Below are 18159 nucleotides of genomic sequence, written 5' to 3'. Positions count from 1 at the left end.
GGGACCTCCCCTTTTATACTTGGAAACCCAGGTGAGGAGTGGCTCCCACAAGTTCACCCACTGTGGTCAGGTTGTGCATTTCTAGGGTATAAGTACAGTGTACAGAGTTGCATGAAGGTTACAGTTACATGAAGGTTACCATTGCATAATGGTTACATACATGACATCACCTCCCCCCTTACGTCTTTTTGTGTCAAAGGTTAAGTCTTTCAGGTGGTCGATGCTCTCTCGTGGAGCGCTGCAGTTGTGGCTCTGGTGGCTGAGCCTTGGCATGCGTCTCTGTCACCTGAGGTGATTCCAGCCTGTCCGGGCTGGCCGCAGGGACTGTGCATGCTGTGGATTGTTCTTGTTGCTCGTCCACTGGCAGTGATGTGGTTGACATCTCATGCTCTTCTTCAGGTTCCTCCATGTCTATTCTGAACCTTTTCTTTACTTGGTCCAAGTGTTTGCGGCATATCTGTCCATTGTTTAGTCTGACCACTATGAACCTATTCCCTTCTTTGCCAATTACGGTGCCCTCAAGCCACTTGGGTCCCAAAGCATGGTTAAGAACAAATACCGGGTCATTCATTTCTATACACCTTCCCCTTGAGTTTCGATCATGGAACTCAGTTTGGGACTGGCGCTTGCCCTCAACAATGTCTGCCAGGGCTGCGTGAATGAGGGACAGCCGCGTTTTAAGCATGCATTTCATGAGGAGTTCCGCTGGTGGGACTCCCATGAGCGAGTGCGGGCGGGACCTGTAGGCCAGCAGGAGGTGCGATAGGCAGTACTGAAGGGAGGGTCCTTGGATGTGTAGCATGCCCTGTTTTATGACTTGGATCGCACGTTCCGCCTGGCCATTGGAAGCCAGCTTGAACGGCGCTGCCCGGACATGTTTCATACCATTGCCCGACATAAACTCCTAGAATTCATGGCTGGTGAAACACGGGCCATTGTCGCTGACCAGGATGTCCAGCAAGCCGTGGGTCGCGAAAACCATACGCAGACTCTCCACGGTGATGGATGTCGTGCACGAGTTTAATATGATGCACTCGATCCATTTCGAGTATGCATTGACAACGATCAGGAACATTTTCCCCATGAACAAGCCCGCATAGTCTACGTGAATATGTGACCATGGCCTGGTGGGCCAGGGCCACGGGCTGAGTGGGGCCTCCCTGGGGGCATTGCCCAGCTGGGCACACGTCGTGCACCTGCAAACCCAGTGTTCCAGGTCTGAGTCAATCCCCGGCCACCATACATGTGACCGGGCAATGGCCTTCATTAACACGATACCAGGGTGCTCGCTGTGGAGTTCCCTGATGAACGCTTTCGTGCCTTTCTGGGGCATGACTACCCGGCTGCCCCATAGCAGGCAGTCGGCTTGGATGGCGAGGTCATCCATCCGTCTCTGAAACGGTCTGACCTCCTCGGGGCACGCCCTGTGTGCGGGCACCCAATCTCCAGTCAGGCCACATTTCTTTATCATGGATAGGAGGGGGTCTCTGTTGGTCCAGAGTTTGATCTGGCGGGCTGTGATGGGGGAGCCTGCGGTGTCAAAAGCCTCAACAGCTATGATCATCTCAGCGCTTTGCTCCGCTGCCCCCTCGGTGGTGGCCAGTGGGAGTCTGCTGAGCGCGTCAGCGCAATTTTCGGTGCCTGGCCGGAGCCGTATGGTGTAGTCATACGCAGCCAGCGTGGGAGCACATCGCTGTATGCGAGCTGACGCATTGGCATTGACAGCCTTGCTGTCGGTCAACAGGGATGTTAACAGCTTGTGGTCCGTCTCTAGCTCGAAACGTCTACCGAAAAGGTACTGGTGCATCTTTTTCACACCGTAAACACAAGCGAGTGCTTCCTTTTCAACGATGCCATATCCACGCTCTGCCTGGGAGAATGACCTGGAGGCATAAGCCACTGGTTGGAGTTGGCCGTCGTCATTACCCTGCTGCAACAGACACCCAACCCCATAGGACGATGCATCGCACGTTAAAACCAGTTTTTTACAGGGGTCATACAAAGTCAACAGTTTGTTAGAACACAGCAGGTTCCTCGCCTTATTGAAAGCCCGTTCTTGACAATCCCCCAAAAGCCATTCACAATCTTTACGCAGGAGCATGTATAACAGCTCCAAAATTGTGCTTACGTTCGGCAGAAAATTCACGAAATAGTTCAAAAGCCCCAGGAATGATCGCAACTCCGACGTGATGCCAGGCCTGGGCGCCCGGCGGATCGCCTCCGTTTTTGATTCAGTGAGCCGGATCCCGTCTGCGGCAACCCTCCTGCCCAAGAACTCGACCTCTGGGGCCAAAAACACACACTTGGCCTTTTTCAGCCGCAAGCCTACCCGGTCCAGTCGGCGTAGCACCTCCTCCAGGTTGTGAAGGTGTTCCTCAGTGTCTCGACCTGTTATAAGGATGTCGTCTTGGAATACAATTGTTCCAGGAATGAATTTGAGCAAGTTTTCCATGTTCTGCTGAAAGATAGCTGCCGCCGAACGAATGCCAGACGGACACCTGTTGTAGATAAATAATCCCTTGTGTGTCGTGATGGTGGTCAGAAGCTTGGATTCTTCAGCCAGTTCCTGAGTCATGTAGGCCGAAGTGAGGTCCAGCTTCGTGAACAGCTTGCCACCTGCCAGCGTGGCAAAAAGGTCCTCTGCTCTCGGGAGCGGGTATTGGGTCTTGCAGCGACACTCGGTTGATGGTGGCTTTGCAGCCACCACAAATCCTGACTGAGCCATCTGCTTTAAGGACAGGAACGATGGGACTTGCCGAGTCACTGAATTCAACGGCCGAAATTATGTCCTCTCTGAGCAGCCTATCCAATTCACTTTCAATTTTCTCACGCATCACATACGGCACCACTCTGGCTTTGTGGTGCACTGGTCTGGCGTCCGGAGTGATGCGTATCACTACTTTAGTGCCCTTGAACGTTCCGACACCGGGTTGAAACAGTGATCCAAATTTTTGTAGGACCTGTGAGCATGAACTTCGCTCCACAGATGAAATGGCGTGCACATCCCCCCATTTCCAATTCATCTCGGCTAGCCAACTCCTCTCCAAGAGCGCGAGGCCACTTCTGTGATCCATTATGTGTTACCACCAATTTTGCACTGCCTAGCACTGGGGTGATCTCTTTGGTTTACGTCCGTAGCTGCGTGTCAATGTGTTCCAGTTTGGGCCTGCTAGCTCTGTGTGGCCATAGTCTCTCAAATTGTTGGGCGCTCATAAGTGACTGGCTGGCTCCCGTATCCAGCTCCATGCACACCGGGATGCCATTCAATAAAACTTTCATCATCATGGGTGGCGTTTTAGTGTATGAGCTGTGGACATCAGCCACGTGAACCCGCTGAACTTCAGCATCCAGGGCTTTTCCCCAGGCATCATCCTGCATTGCAGACCCCTCGTCTGGTTCCTCTGTCTCACAGATTAGCCTCGCCACAGCCTTTTTGCACATCCTGGCCAAGTGTCCACTGACGTTACAAATCCTACAGGTATACTGCCGGAACCTGCAGCTTTTCGCAGTATGTCTACCCCCGCATCTCCAGCATGAGATGAGATTGTTGTTAACAAAGGGACTGTTACCAGGCATTCCTCTCTGATTGCCCATTTGGTTGTTTCTAAGCACTCTGATGGTGGGTGTTAATGGTCCCATCGCGGGACGCGTTGTTCCTCGTGATGGCAAGAATTGCCGATCCCCTTTCCATAATCCCTGTTGCGGGACCTCCCTAAAGTCTGTTGCTGCCTGGACGGTTTCAAAATGCCCTTGCCTGCCTGCAGGGTCCCTAGCCGCGTTCACAATGTTAACTCCCTGGTCCATCGCCACGTTGGGACCAGGGCTGCGCGCGTAAATTAACTCGGTCTCCTCTTCCCCTACCATGAAGGTCTGAGCTATCAACGCTGCCTCTTCTAAAGTCAAGTCCTTGGCCTCTATGAGCTTCCTGAAAATCTCGGCATGATTAATGCCCTCAATGAAAATGTCCCTTAACATCTCCCCCCTACAGGCGTCTGTGAACTTACAGAGACTGGCCAAGCGCCGCAGGTCCGCAACGAAGTTCGAGATATATTGTCCCTCCCGACGCCGGTGTATGTAGAACCGGTGCCGGGCCATGTGTACGCTACTCGTCGGCTTGAGATGCTCACTGATCAGCTGGCTGAGCTCTTCAAAGGACTTGTCCGCTGGCTTTTGGGGTGCGAGCAGGTCTTTCATCAGCACATACATCTGTGGTCCACAGCTGGTCAGTAGATGCGCCCTCCGCTTGTCAGTCGCTCCCAGCCAGTCCTCTGTGACAAAGCTCTGCTGGAGTCTTTCCACGAAGTCATCCCAGTCCTCACCCACACAGTAACATTCCTCTGTGCTACCGGTGGCCATCCTCGTGGTTCGGTGATTTCTGTTTCTCGTCGCCAAATGTGGTGTCCCTGCACCGTACTACAAACTCCCACGAGGCATGTACTGTAGACACAGTCACTACGTGACCTTAACCTTCATTCCCAGGACCAAGGAGTGCTGACCCTGGGTGGGACCTCCCCTTTTATACCTGGAAACCCAGGTGAGGAGTGTCTCCCACAAGTTCACCCCCTGTGATCAGGGTGTGCATTTCTACGGTGTACAGGAGTTGCATGAAGGTTACAGTTACATGAAGATTACCGTTGCATGATGGTTACATACATGATAGTTAGAGTGTGCACTCTGCACCAAGTTCCATTGGTGACGCAGCAGAAGAACCCCTAGAAATGTGAGTTTTATATTGGGTCAGAATTTGCGGTCGGTATGACGGCATGCTCTCAGGGTACGCTGTCATACTGCCTTTGAAATTGACCACAGGTTCGGTTTATAGCACATGTGCTAAATCACGAACTTCCGATCTGTCAGCTTACGACTTGACAGATCATCTGCTGCGACTGTGAACTAATTATTGCTGGCACTTGAGTTGGGCCAATTGCCCACCAATTGCCCAGCAATTACGCAGGAAAATTTTCCGGCTGGTGCAAACAGGTGCATGAGCCTGTGTTCACAGTGTAAGAGGAGTCGGGGAAACATAATGGGGATTGACAGGAAAGATGCTGAGAGGTTGTTTCCCCTGGCTGGAGAGAACTTGGGGGCGCAGTCTCAGAATAAGGGTCCGGCCATTTAAAACTGAGATGGGGAGGAATTTCATCACTCGGAGGGTTGTGAATCTTTGGAATTCTCTACCCCAAAGGGCTGTGGATGCTGAATCATTAGGTATATTCAAGACTGAGATAGATAGATTTTTGGACTCTAGGGGAATCAAGGGATATGGGGATAGTGCAGGAAGGTGAAGTGAAGGTAGAAGATCAGCCATGATGTTATTGAATGGCGGAGCAGGTTCGAAGGGCCGTATGGCCTACACCTGCTCCTAATCCTTATGTTCCTATATGCAGCAGCTTGAAATATACACCTGTCATGATAAAAAAAATCTTCAAAATAAATATCTATATCGATCTAACTATCTCCTGAGTCCAACACAACTCACAGAGACAAAAAGGCAAAGGGTGAAAACATTGTACCAAGAATAAGAGAGTGATGTATTTGTTAATATAACTGGGGTGAACGAGAAACTGATTTATTTATTAACATAACCGGGGTGAACGAGAACGGATTTATTTATTAATATAACTGGGGTGAACAAGAAACGGATTTATTTATTAATATAACAGGTGTGAGTGAAACTAAAAAATCATGACTGTGCATTGAAGATTTCTGTTTCCTAATTGGAGCACATGATCCCAGGTGCGCTTACACACACAGTGTGCCCCTGGGATCCATGGGCCACTACACTGCACTCCACTCCACAGCAAAACCACGCAAGTTTTCGAAGGAGGCCCCGCAGTCCTTAGTTACGTCACCAACCACAATTTTAGGGCCATTGCTTTTGTGGGGCCACCAAAATAATCTGGCCCGCTGCTGCCTCAGGCTCCCCTCTCTGAGAGATCACGCCAAAACCCCATCCCTTCCCCCGCTCTTCACTCTCCCCCAGGACTTACCTTGCTGACATCTGGATGGCTTCTGGGCTGCTTAATATTGTGCCAGCCTTAATCCAGCAAGTTTCTTCCTAGTTCTATTTTAATGAGGCCCAGGCCTCAAAATGGTTCCGGCATGTTTGCTGCTGAAACGGAAGGATGGCCAGCGTACTCCGGCAGTCAGCCGCACAAAAGCTACAATTTCCTGCTAAGATTAAAGCTGTAAAGCATATGAACATGCAAAACTGGCGGGCAGGAAAAGACCAGCTGGTCCATCAAGCCTACCTCACACCATGATGGCCAGAGCATCATAACCAAACAGGCTCTCCCCCGCACCCCCCACTGCCCCCAGCCATGCAATCTCCTGCGGGAGGGCTGGAAAAGGCTTTGAGTCAGGTTCCTTGCCCGTTTGCTGAGTCAAAGAGTGTTACATGACATGGGTATTAAAATGAGGACGAGAGATAAGGTTAAGAAAATAACAAATAAACAAATAACTAAGACATGACTTTGGCGAGGTGATTTTCACTTTTAACAGATGCATGTGACAGTCTTTTTATACATCCTGTCATGGGATTAAAAAAACACTGATGCAACTGAAAGTTTGACTGATTCGAAATAACAAAATAAAAAGGAAACAAAACTAAAAAGTAGGGATTAAGAGAATTATTTTAAATCAACAGAGAAAGATTGTTAATTGATCTGTAATGGGAATAAAATCCCTGAATGGTAGGTTAGAAAGCCACAGCACAGATCAGTAGGCACTGGCTGAGGAAATAAAATATTTGCATTTCAGATTTCAAAGCATGAACTCTAACTGTTTGTTACTCTTCATGATATTTTGATGAAATAATATGCGGAGTAACAATACTCAATCTGTCGGCTATTAGACGACATTTTAAGAACCCAGGCATAAACAATTGATCAGACCCCGCACTGCTGCACCTAGCAGTGTTTTGGTTTTAACACTACAACTCCTAGATAATGTGTGAATACCCAAATCATGAAATGCTCAAACACCACAAGAACCCTAAATCCCAATTCTAATAGGCTTTGGTGGGATCGCTTAGCTTTTCTACAGACCCTTAAATTTCAAATATTGATATGACCTTAACGAAAGTCACGTATCATCCTCTCTGTGTTTGTGGTGCATTATCCCTTATCTCTGCAGCTTTTGACAAGGTCGATCACACCTTCCTCCTACAACTTCTTTCTGCCGTTGTCCAAATCACTGAGATTGCTCTTACATGGTTCATCCTTTACCTACCCGATCATAGTGAAAACATTTCTAGCAAATGTCTTCTCTTCCTACCCAGCATCGTTACTTCTACTCCCACCCACCCTACCCAAGAATTTGTCTTTGGCCTCCTCCTCTTCATCTACTTCATTCACAGATATAGGGTCAGTTTCCACATGCATGAAGAAGAAACATAACTCTGTCCCCTCTTTCAATTCCTCCACTGCCTCTGTTACCTGAGGGACGACACCTCTGGCGGTGCGGTGCTCCCTCGGCGCTGAACTGGGAGTGTCAGCCTAGATTTATGTGCTCGGGTCTCTGGAGTGGGACTTGAGCTCATAGCCTTCTGACTCAGAGGTGAGAGTGGATTAGATAGATTGTAAAGAAAGAGGAAATGTACTTGTATTTACTTAGCATCTTATTGGATCTCTTGTGATATCTCAAAATCACTTCATGCAGTAAGAGTTGAAGTAAAGTCACTGTTGCTATATAGGCAATTATGGCAGCCATGTTTTTTCCAAATTAATGACGGGTGAATCTGTTTCTGATGGTTGAGGGAGGAATGTTGGCCAATGGAGTACTTCCTGCTCTTGTGAATAGCGCCACAGGATCTTCAGTGACACCTGAAGAGGCTGTCTCTCCTCAGAACCGTTCCCAGAGCTTGGAATACTGCAGGCAAGATGTGTGCGCACTAGGCACGTGCAGCAGAGCTGGTCTCCAGTCGTCTTGGATAATCCTTGCCACTGGACCAAGACCTAGCTCTGTCAAGCCCGTGTGGTGGCTGGTGTGCAACAGCCACCACACGCTAAAAAAAAATCCACACACAGGCATCTTCCACCCTTCAACATGTAGTTCAGGACCTGGAATATCAGGTCCTTCATTGAAACACCTGTGAACTCATCTCTTTTTGGTGTGGAAGCAAGTCATCCTCGATACAATGGACCGCCTATGATGATGATATCTGAGTGCCACAATTACCTGCACCTTAACATTGGGAGACTGAAATCATAAGAAATCCTTATCTATGCCTTTGTCACATCAGACTCGACTATCCTAATTCACTCCTGGCCGGCATGCCACCTTCCATGCGCTGCAAATTTCAGTTCATCCAAAATTTCCTTTCCCATATCCCATCCTGTACCAAATCCTGCTCACCGGCCCCCCAAACTCTGCAATTCCCTGCACAAACCCTACTGTTCTCCACCTCACTCTTTTTTAAGACGTTCCTTAAATCCCACCTCTTTGACCAATCTATTAGTCACCCTTCTTTGACTTGGCATCAATTTGTGTCTAATGACACCTCTGTGAAGCACCTTGGCCTTTTTTCCACATTAGAGGTGTTATACAAGTACAAGTTGTTTTTTTAATTCATTCACAGGATGTGGGCTTCGCGGCAAGGCCAGCATTTATTGTCCTTGAGAAGGTGGCTGCCTTCTTGAGTACAACTGAGTGGCTTGCTAGGCCATTTCAGAAGGTAGTTAAAGTCAACAGTTAAGGATCTGGAGTCACATATTGGCCAGACCGGGTAAGGACAGAAGATTTCCTTCACTGAAGGACATTGGTGAACCAGATAGGTTTTTATGACAATCAGGTAGTTTAACGGTGACCATGACTGATAATAATAATAACTTTTATTTATATAGCACCTTCAATGTAGTAAAATGTCCCAAGGTGCTTCACAGCAGTGTTACAAGATAAAACAGATAAATTTGACACCGAGCCACAAAAGAAGAAATTAAGGCAGGTGACTGAAACTTGTTTAAAGAATAGGTTTTAAGGAGCGCCTTAAAGGAGGAAAGAGAGGTAGAGAGGCAGAGAGGTTTAGGGAAGGAATTCCAGAGCTTAGGGCTGAAGGCACGGCCACCGATGGTTGAGCAGTTATAATGAGGGATGTTCAAGAGGCCAGAATTTGAGGAGTTTGATACTAGCTTTTTATTCCAGATTTATTGCATTGACTTTAAATTCAGTGGTGGAATTTAAATACTTGTCTCCAGATCATTAGTCCAGGCCTCTGGATTACTAGTCCACTAACATAATCATTATGCTACTGTACCTGTTACTATTTCTCAAATGGAGGCTTTCACCTCTATTTCTCTACGTAGAAGTCTATTTACTACATTGTTCATTCTGTGTGAATAAACGTTGGGATGTCAGCTCTAAATTTGCCTTTTGAACCTATGTTCCCTTGTACTTTCAGTTTGGTTTGAAGTAATTCTGCCCTACCGTTTATTATCTTAAATATCTCTACATCACCTCTTTCAAGACTGACAAGCCCAAAGTTGCCCAGTTTTCCCTCATACTATAGACCTCTAATACTTGGGAGCAGCCTCATGGCCTTTTCTGAACTCCCTTCAGGGCTTAAATATCTTCCTTCCTCTTACCTCAGTGACCAGAATGGGACACAGTACTCAAGTTGTGGTCTGGTCAGAGGACTATATAGTTTGAGCATGACTTCCTTATTGTTCCTTATATTTTCTTTGATTTAGAACTTTTTGCATTTCAATTACAAAACAAACATACTGCAAAATTATAAAAATTATGTGGCATAAAATTTGTGAATTTAGCACATGTGCATCAAAGCGGATGTCCTTCCTGTGGGGATGCAGATGATCTGTCTTTAGAAATCTTGACAGATCAGAAAAGCCGTTTTTTGCCGCACGTACATCACGCACCGAAAACCGGCTTTTGCGAGGCCTCGTCGGGTCCGTGTGCACTTCGTACGGACCCGGTGAGGCCAGAATTTTCGGCCTAACATTACCTCCTGCAATGGTGGTAACTGTGAATGGAATAGAATGGAATAGATTATGTTGTGGCTGTGGGGTGTTGCGAACCTGGCAAAGCATGCAGCAACCATGTAGGTGTACTGCATAATGTTAAGTAAATTGGCCCTAATGAGTCCATCCCTGGACTCCCGGTAGCAATGGGCTCGAGTGCTGGTACCATTTACATTGCAGGTTCCTCCAGCTACTGCTATCCTCATCCTCCAGTTGATACTCCTCTTCCTCCTCCTGCTCCTCCTCCTCTGAAGAGGCTGTGCGCTCAGTGCCTTCCTCGTCATGCAGTGCTAATTCTCGCTGCTGCGCGATGTTGTGCAGGGCGCAGCAGACCACAATAATTCTGGAGACCCTGGCTGCTATGTACTGAAGGGCTCCTACAGATCTGTCAAGGTATCTGAAGCGCAATTTCAGCATGCCTATTGTCTGCTCTATGACACATCTGGTGGAGATGTGGCTTTTATTATATCTCTCCTCGGCCTCAGTACTTGGCCTCCTCAAGGATGTCATGAGCCACGTCTTCAGTGGATAGCCCTTGACTCCAAGCAGCCAGCCGGAAAGTCTGGTTGGAGGTGCAAAGAGCTGATGGAGGCGAGTCATGGCAGCTGCCAGGGAATTTGGTGCACACATGCATGATGATCATCCTGTGGTTGCAGACCAGCTGCACATTGAGGGAATGGAAGCCCTTGCGGTTGACAAAGACTTCTGAGTTATGAAGGGTTGCCCTGATGGTCACATGTGTGCAGTCGATGATGCCATGCACCCGTGGGAAACCAGCCATTGCCATAAAGCCGAGTAACACTGGCCTCATCAGTGGCAAAATTGATATAATTGGCTGACTTCAAACAGGGCATCGGTGACTGTGTGATGCTGCAAATGTCAAAGGATCCCAAGGTGAAGAACTTGAGGATGCTGGTGGCCTTGACAGCCATTGGTAAGGCATGTCCACCCGCTCCTCTGGGCAGCAGGTCCTGCTCCAGCAATGTTCAAATGTCTGCGTTGATCTGTCACTATAGTCTGAGCCTCTTTTGGCACTGCTGCTCAGTTATGCTGAGGGAGCTCATCCTCTGCCTGTATACCCTGTGTTGGGAATATCGCTTCCAGTGCTGTGCAGCCCTGAGCTGATGCCCTCTGTCCTGTGCAGCATCAAGTTGGTGAGGAGAAGGATGGTGGTATTGTTGTTGATGCCGCTTGTGTACCTGGTGCTGCTGGTGTTGGGGCCAATCGTGGTCCGATTATGAGGACCACGGTGAGAGAGTATAAACAGTACCCGTGCTGATGGAATAGGTGGCAGATCAAGTATTGATGGCAGAAGCAATCTGTTAGTGGTGAGAGAGTTCTTCCAATGAGGTGACTGGATGGAGACTTTGCTGGAAAGGCTTGCAGCCTGCAGAAAGCTCAATGTGTGCTGGGAATACACTCAACAACAGCTTCTGGCTGAGGAAAGTGATCAGCTGTCAGGTGGGAGCTTTTATAGTACATTTGATGCTGTCAACTAATCAGCTGGATCAATGGCTACTGAACGCCCGCCTCAGGTTGACAGATGTGGTTCCTGAGCAGTGCAAGTCCCATGGGCATCCAGTGAAATTGGAACGGTAAGGTTAAAAAGACTCCTAAGGGTCTGAGAACAAGCTAATAATCCTTTAAATTCTGTCGTCCGATCTGCCGATCAGGTTGCTATAGCACTGACAGACGTGCCTGAGGGCAAGGCGGATGGGGGTAGAATGACGGCAGGTTCACGACCCACTCAAGATATTGCAAATTTACCACCTGACCCACTTCCAATCATGCCCACACGGATTCTGGAAAATTCTGGCCAAAGTGTTCCATAGTGAAAGTAATATTTTGTGTGTGATGCAAAGCCAGTTCGACCATGATGCCTCACTGTTACTCTACACACGGCATTAAGAAATGCCAGAAGTAAAATCAAGTCACCTCTGAAATATTTACTCAATCATAAAGCAGCATTTCATAAAATTGATAAATCAAAACAAGAGTAAGGGAGAGTGCAGTGGCAAAGACACCAACAACTTCTGAAAAGTTAAATTCAGTGCTGTAGTGATTACTTCATGACTTTCACATACTTTCATTTGATGAGTTTTTTAGTCTGCTATATGTAAAGCCACCCATTAAAGTTTATATTTTTGGCTCAGTTCTCAGTGCACAGCTGGAGGATGATTAATTTAAAGGAAATATTTCCTCAGCTACCAATACATTTTTCTGCATTCTACAGTGTTCACTCAGCAGCAGCTACGGAAAAGGCATAATTCTGTTCGCATGGGGACATTCCGAGGCTTCCATTGAAGCACAATTTCAGGGGGTGTTTATAAATTAAGTACATTTCAAGTTTTGTTTTTGCTGTTTGTCGAATAGTGTCATGGGGTCTTTTACCTCTACCCAAGAAGGCAGATCGGGCTGCGGTATAATCTCCTATCCAAAAGATGCCATATACGAGTGATATGATTTCTAAGTCAACTTCATGGAGTTTAAGTACATAAGCAAACTTAACTAAAGTTGAGCAGCTGGACCAATGTTTTAGCAAGGCCAAATGAAGATGTCACAGCTGTCAGTGTTGAGACAGTAATTATCTTCTTACAGATATCCTTTGATGGGTATACCACCAGAGGCAATGAATTCATACACCCCCTCACCTCATCCTCCCAAGTCAGTAGACTCAAACATATTAACATTTTAAAGAGACACATCTAGCCATTTCAAGTCAATGGAAATAAAAATGGGGCGGAGTGCTAAACAGGCTGGTGATTCACTTTTCGCTTCACAGGTCTACCTTTTCTGTTCTCTGGCCTCTAACCCTGGTCTACCTTGCCCCAACTTCTAACCCTCTTCTACCTTTCCCCTTGCCCCTGCCCTAGCTTCCTTTGCTTACCCCTGGCCTGTAACCCCAACCTCCTCCCCCAACTCTGCTCAACCTTCACCTTTTGTGTCCCGACACTGTAGCTCTCCCTGGACTATAGTCTAATTATTCCCCACTCTAGCCCTGCTTCACCTGAAGACAGCACTTGGTCTCAACACCCCATGTGCAATGCCACAGGAAATCAACTAGTAATGTAATACAAACAGTGGGGCAGGAATTCCACTTCTGCACTCACCAGCCCAAGATTTTCTATCAACTCATTCAAATGGATGGAGAATGGCAGGCTGGTGAGCATGTAAGTGGAGTTTCCCCCCGCCCCTGCCCCCCCCCACACAGTATTTCCAACCTATCACACTTCAATGTCGCACTGCAAATTTCTGTGTCAGATTTACAAGGAATAAAGAAACAAAAAGCTGTCGTACAAAGTGCCCAGGTAATTGAAACACCTTTAATGTTAGAAGAAACAATGTCCTTGGACATTCTGCCACTATGTTGCCATAACTTCGTTGGAAGCCTTTCCGGCTTTAAAGGGACAGCTCACTTTAAAACAATGGTCCACTTTAGCAGCAGAATAATATATTGTTAACTACATAGTATAATACTCCTGTCACTGGAAAATAGCAAAACAGCATATCATCTAGTTTAGCATTTGCAATGCAACAGGCGATTTGTTGGTTGATAGCATATTTTCTTTTATTCGTTCCTGGGATGTGGGCAGCCATGGCAAAGCTAGCATTTATTGCCCATCCATAATTGCCCTCGAGAAGATGGTAGTGAGCTGCCTTCTTGAACCGCGGCTGTCCGTGTGGTGAAGGTACTCCCATAGAGCTGTTAGGGAGGGAATTCAAGGATTTTGACACAGCGACGGTGAAGGAACAGCGATATATTTCCAAGTCAGGATGGTGTGTAACTTAGAGAGGAACTTGTAGGTGATGGTGTTCCCATTCGCCTGCTGCCCTTGTCCTTCTAGGTGGTAAAGACCATGGGTTTGGGAAGTGCTGCCGAAGAAGCCTTAGCGAGTTGCTGCAGTGAATCTTGCAGATGGTACACACTGCAGCCACGGTACACTGGTGGTGGAGGGAGTGAATGTTTAAGGTGATGGATGGGGTGCCAAAATAGCAGGCTGCTTTGTCCTGGAACGTTGTTGGAGCTGGACTAATCCAAGCAAGTGGTGAGTATTCCATCACACGCCTGACTTGTACCTTATAGATGGTGGAAAGGCTATGGGGAGTCAGGAGGTGAGACACTCACCACAGAATACCCAGCCTCTGACTTGCTCTTGTAGCCAGGGTATATATGTGGCTGAGGTTGTTGATGGTGGGAGATTCGGCGATTGTAATGCTGTTGAATGCCAAGTGGTTAGATTCTCACTTGTTGGAGATGGTCATTGCCTGTCACTTGTGAGGCGGGATTATTACTTGCCACTTATCAGCCCAAGCCTGAATGTCATCCAGGTCTTGGTGCATTCGGACATGGGCTGCTTCATTATCTGAGGAATTGCGACTGGAACTGAACACTGTGCAATCATCAGCGAACATCCCCACTTCTGACCTTATGGTGGAGAGAAGGTCATTGATGAAGCAGCTGAAGATGGTTGGGCCCAGGAGACTACCCTGAGGAACTCCTGCAGTGATTTTCTGGGGCTGTGATGAGATTGACTTCCACGCACTAGACATGTATAGTGCGTGTTTCTCAGTAACCCCTGTCCATATAGAAATAGTATTACTAAAAGACAAAGAAAGCAACCATTCTCCTTGTCCTGCAAGGCCAATAACAGCAGTAATTTAAATTTAAACATGCATATTTACAATGATATATTTTTTTTTGCCACCCTCAAAACAAGTTAATTCTTCTGAAAGGTTTCAAGCATTTGATCAGGCCGCTGCATTTTAGCTGTCAAACATTAAAGGCGTGCCATAAAATAGCAACTGTAAAAACTGGGCAGAACTTACAGGCAAATGCTATACTAATTAAAGCAAATGACATGATTAAAGCTGAGATCTGTCATTTGTATATTTTATTGTATTTATTCTGTAATTGATTTTCTACTGAAAAATTGTCCCTATTTAAATTAAATTATAATAATTAATGGAATATTTTTATACTTGGTGTCAACTTAAAGATGACACCATGAGTGGTGTGAGGTTAACCTTCCTCTGTTATTCCCCACAATGTTCCTCAACCACAAATTCACCAGGTACAAGCATCTTGCTTCCATTTCAGCCACCTACCAATGTGACGACAATTAGTGCCGAATTATGGAGAGTTTTAGGCTTTGAACTTGTGTTTACTTCAACTGGGGTTGAGACAGCCCAGATAGTTAGTATAGCACCTTTACTCAACAAAAAGAGAGAAGACTTTCATCCTATTAGCCTTGAGAGCAAAAACTGGATCCGAGCAATAAGATGTTTCCCCATCCGTTGTGCCACTCAGTACTGTTTGTAAACCAATTGCGTTTTGAGAAAAGTATCTATTAGATCAATGATCTAAAAATATCTCCAACCTCAGTAAAACCAATTCAGTTTATTATACTTGGATCGTGTTGCTTTAATAAAAATAAAATTGGGTGGACATTTCAGGTCACAGTTAATTTTAAAGTGAACTGTCCCATTCCTTTTGTATGGAGGTCTTCATAGTGCATTACATATACAGCACATATCCATGTCTAATTGGCTTGGAGTATTGACCAAGGAAAATGTCAATCAGCTGCTGAACAAATCCAAACAATTAATAATAGCAGTATCAACTTTTGAGAAACCATAGCCCATAACATTGAAAGATAGCAATTAAATCAATGTATATACATATATACAGTGTATGATAACAAGAGAGAACTTAAAATGTGATCATTCCATTTTGTACTTGTGTAGAAAGAAAATGCTTACGAATAGTTTGTAAACTTTTGGGAACAATGGATAATTTTGTTTCTTTATATATCCTAGGGGGAGTATCAGGAATATGAACCAGAGGCATGAAGCACAACGTGACCAACAAGATAAAACAAAATATTTGGTATAAAATGATCACTGTAACTGTCTTCTATTGATCCAATGATTCCTTAACTTTTGTTATTTTGTTATACAGTGTAAAAGGACCCTTTGTTAGCCATACTGTTGTTATACAGTTTTATCTGTCATGGCTTATTTCACTGAATCCCTCCCACTGAAATGAGACCTTGACTTTATAGAGATGGCATTGTTTGTGAACTGTTTTTATGTGTGATTTTGTGTATTGAAAAAGGACCAATATTATTGCTAACTTCAAGTTTAAACTTCAAGTTGGATAGCTATCTAGCTGTATATTGCTTGTATGTGATTAGGTGTTTCATATTGACTGATTTTTTATAAATTGTTTTACTTCAATGTTGTTTGTTGTAACCACCTAATGGGAACTGAGTAAAATGTTTATTATACTGAACTGTGGCATAAATGTGTCCACGTGAGTCCTATGTCAAGCAAATTGAACAGGGATGTGTCTTTGTGCTGATAATAATGTCTACCTGTAAATAAAGTGATAGAACCACAATGCGTTAGTTTCTGTGATTTTGCTAGACTTTTACAAGTATGGGATAGAATTGGAGGGAAATGAGGAAGCTGTTTGTCAATTACTTATCAATTCGCTTTGTGTGTTACACTTCTAAATTAGAAAAATTGCTTATCATTTGCTATACTTCTTCATAGAGTGCTGATTGATACCTCAAATCAAACTTTATAACTAATGGTAATTCGCTGGTACAAATGTTTATCTAGTTAGTAAAAGTAATTACTCATCACTGACTGATAAGATTTTTGCAAAAACAACATTCACAGAATTAAATGCCACATTAGGGGAACTGATGTACAGAAGGAGAAACTTCAAAGGACTGAATGGACTTTTCTCGTCCCAGACTTGCCTTGTATTCTTAACATAAACCAAGTTGTGAAATTTACTAGTGTTATTGTTGACTGATATGGCACGGAAAATATAACTTTAGCAAAGGGTGTTTGTTTCATAGTCACTTGTCACTTCCTACAAGACAAAAAGAACAGTGGAATGGAAAATGGGTAGGATTTTGTGTAAATGTTAGTTGTATGCAAATATTCAGATTTTGAAACACCTTGGACCCAAAATTCAATACCGCTGGAAAGCTGGTGCTATCCCCACCTTTTTGGGGCCATTAGTGCCAAATTTTTTTCGTGGCAGGGCCACCCCATATTCAGCTCCAAAAGTGAACAAATGCGTTCCAGTGCGAATGAACCCTTCCAAAGTGGATTTTTCAGCGGTGTGGCTGTTTTCATTTTGAATGGTTTCGCCACTGAGAAATTCAGCATGCAGGTAAGGGTTTCTAACTAGTCAACTGCTGCCAGGGTTTGCAGCAAGGCCATGAGGGGGAAAGGAGTTTGGAAGGAGTTTGGAAAGAGTTTGAAAGGAGTTTGGAAGGATGGCTGGTGTAAGGAGAGCGAACAGGTTCACTGATCTAGAGCTGGAGACACTGTTGGATGGTGTGGAGGACAGAAGAAGAATACTGTTTCCTGACGTGGGGAGACCGCCAATACATAATGCATGGAGGGAGATTGCAGGGGAGATGCCAGGCACTTGCATATATGTGAGGACACAGCCTCTTAGGAGGGTGCTGGCCAGTCTCCACCTGGCCATTCCAGGGTGGCGATGGGTCGACACCTCCTAGCTCTGGGGTGACAGGGATCCTCCTCCTCCTACGCCTCCTCCTCCTGCTCCTCAGGTGGTATGGTGGCTCGACCTCCAGCGGCTGTCCCCTCATGATGGCCAGGTTGTGCAGCATGCAACAGACTATGACAATTATGGAGAGCCATTGAGGAGAGTACTGCAAGGTGCCACCAGAACGGTCCAGGCACTGGAAGCTCTGCTTAAGGATGTCTATGCACTGCTCGATGATGCAACTGGTGGAACAATGAGCTTCATTGTATGCATGCTCTGGCGCTGTCCTGGAGTTCCGCAATTTAGTGAGCAGCCAAGTGAACATGAATTTGGAAGGAGTTTGGTAAAATGGCTGGTATAAGAGGTGCAAGGAAAGTCAACACATTCACTGATATGGATGTTGTGGGAGAATACCGTTTCCTGATGTGGGGAGACCTGGCAGACAGGCAGTACATAATGCATGGAGGGAGATTGCAGGGGGGAGGTGTTGGGCACCTCCATATATGTGAGGACAAAGCCCTTGTCCCCAAGCAGCCAATCGCAATCCTGATTCAGGCCAGTCAAGATGGCGGGCACGTTGGTCTGGCACAAAATGAATGAATCATGGCTGCTGACTCCTTTGCCCACTGCCTCTCTGCACGATGCTGACGGCAA

At 46.0% G+C, this 18159-nt stretch overlaps 1 protein-coding gene across 2 annotated transcripts in view; it reads left to right on the top strand.

Annotated features, from left to right (window-relative positions):
- The window catches only part of sncb (synuclein, beta), a 124523-nt gene extending 108149 nt beyond the window's left edge, over nt 1-16374 (top strand). For both annotated transcript variants that reach the window (XM_070878482.1, XM_070878480.1), the window contains exon 6: nt 15792-16374. In XM_070878482.1, coding sequence (XP_070734583.1) covers nt 15792-15824 — 33 coding nt within the window. In that variant the 3' untranslated portion in view covers nt 15825-16374. The remainder of the gene's footprint in view (nt 1-15791) is intronic.
- The last annotated feature ends 1785 nt before the right edge of the window (nt 16375-18159 follow it).

Source organism: Pristiophorus japonicus, chromosome 4 (genome assembly GCF_044704955.1).
Source record: "Pristiophorus japonicus isolate sPriJap1 chromosome 4, sPriJap1.hap1, whole genome shotgun sequence".
NCBI lineage: Eukaryota > Metazoa > Chordata > Chondrichthyes > Pristiophoridae > Pristiophorus > Pristiophorus japonicus.
Note: the sequence above shows the minus strand (reverse complement) of the source record. Positions and strands in the feature narration are given on the sequence as shown.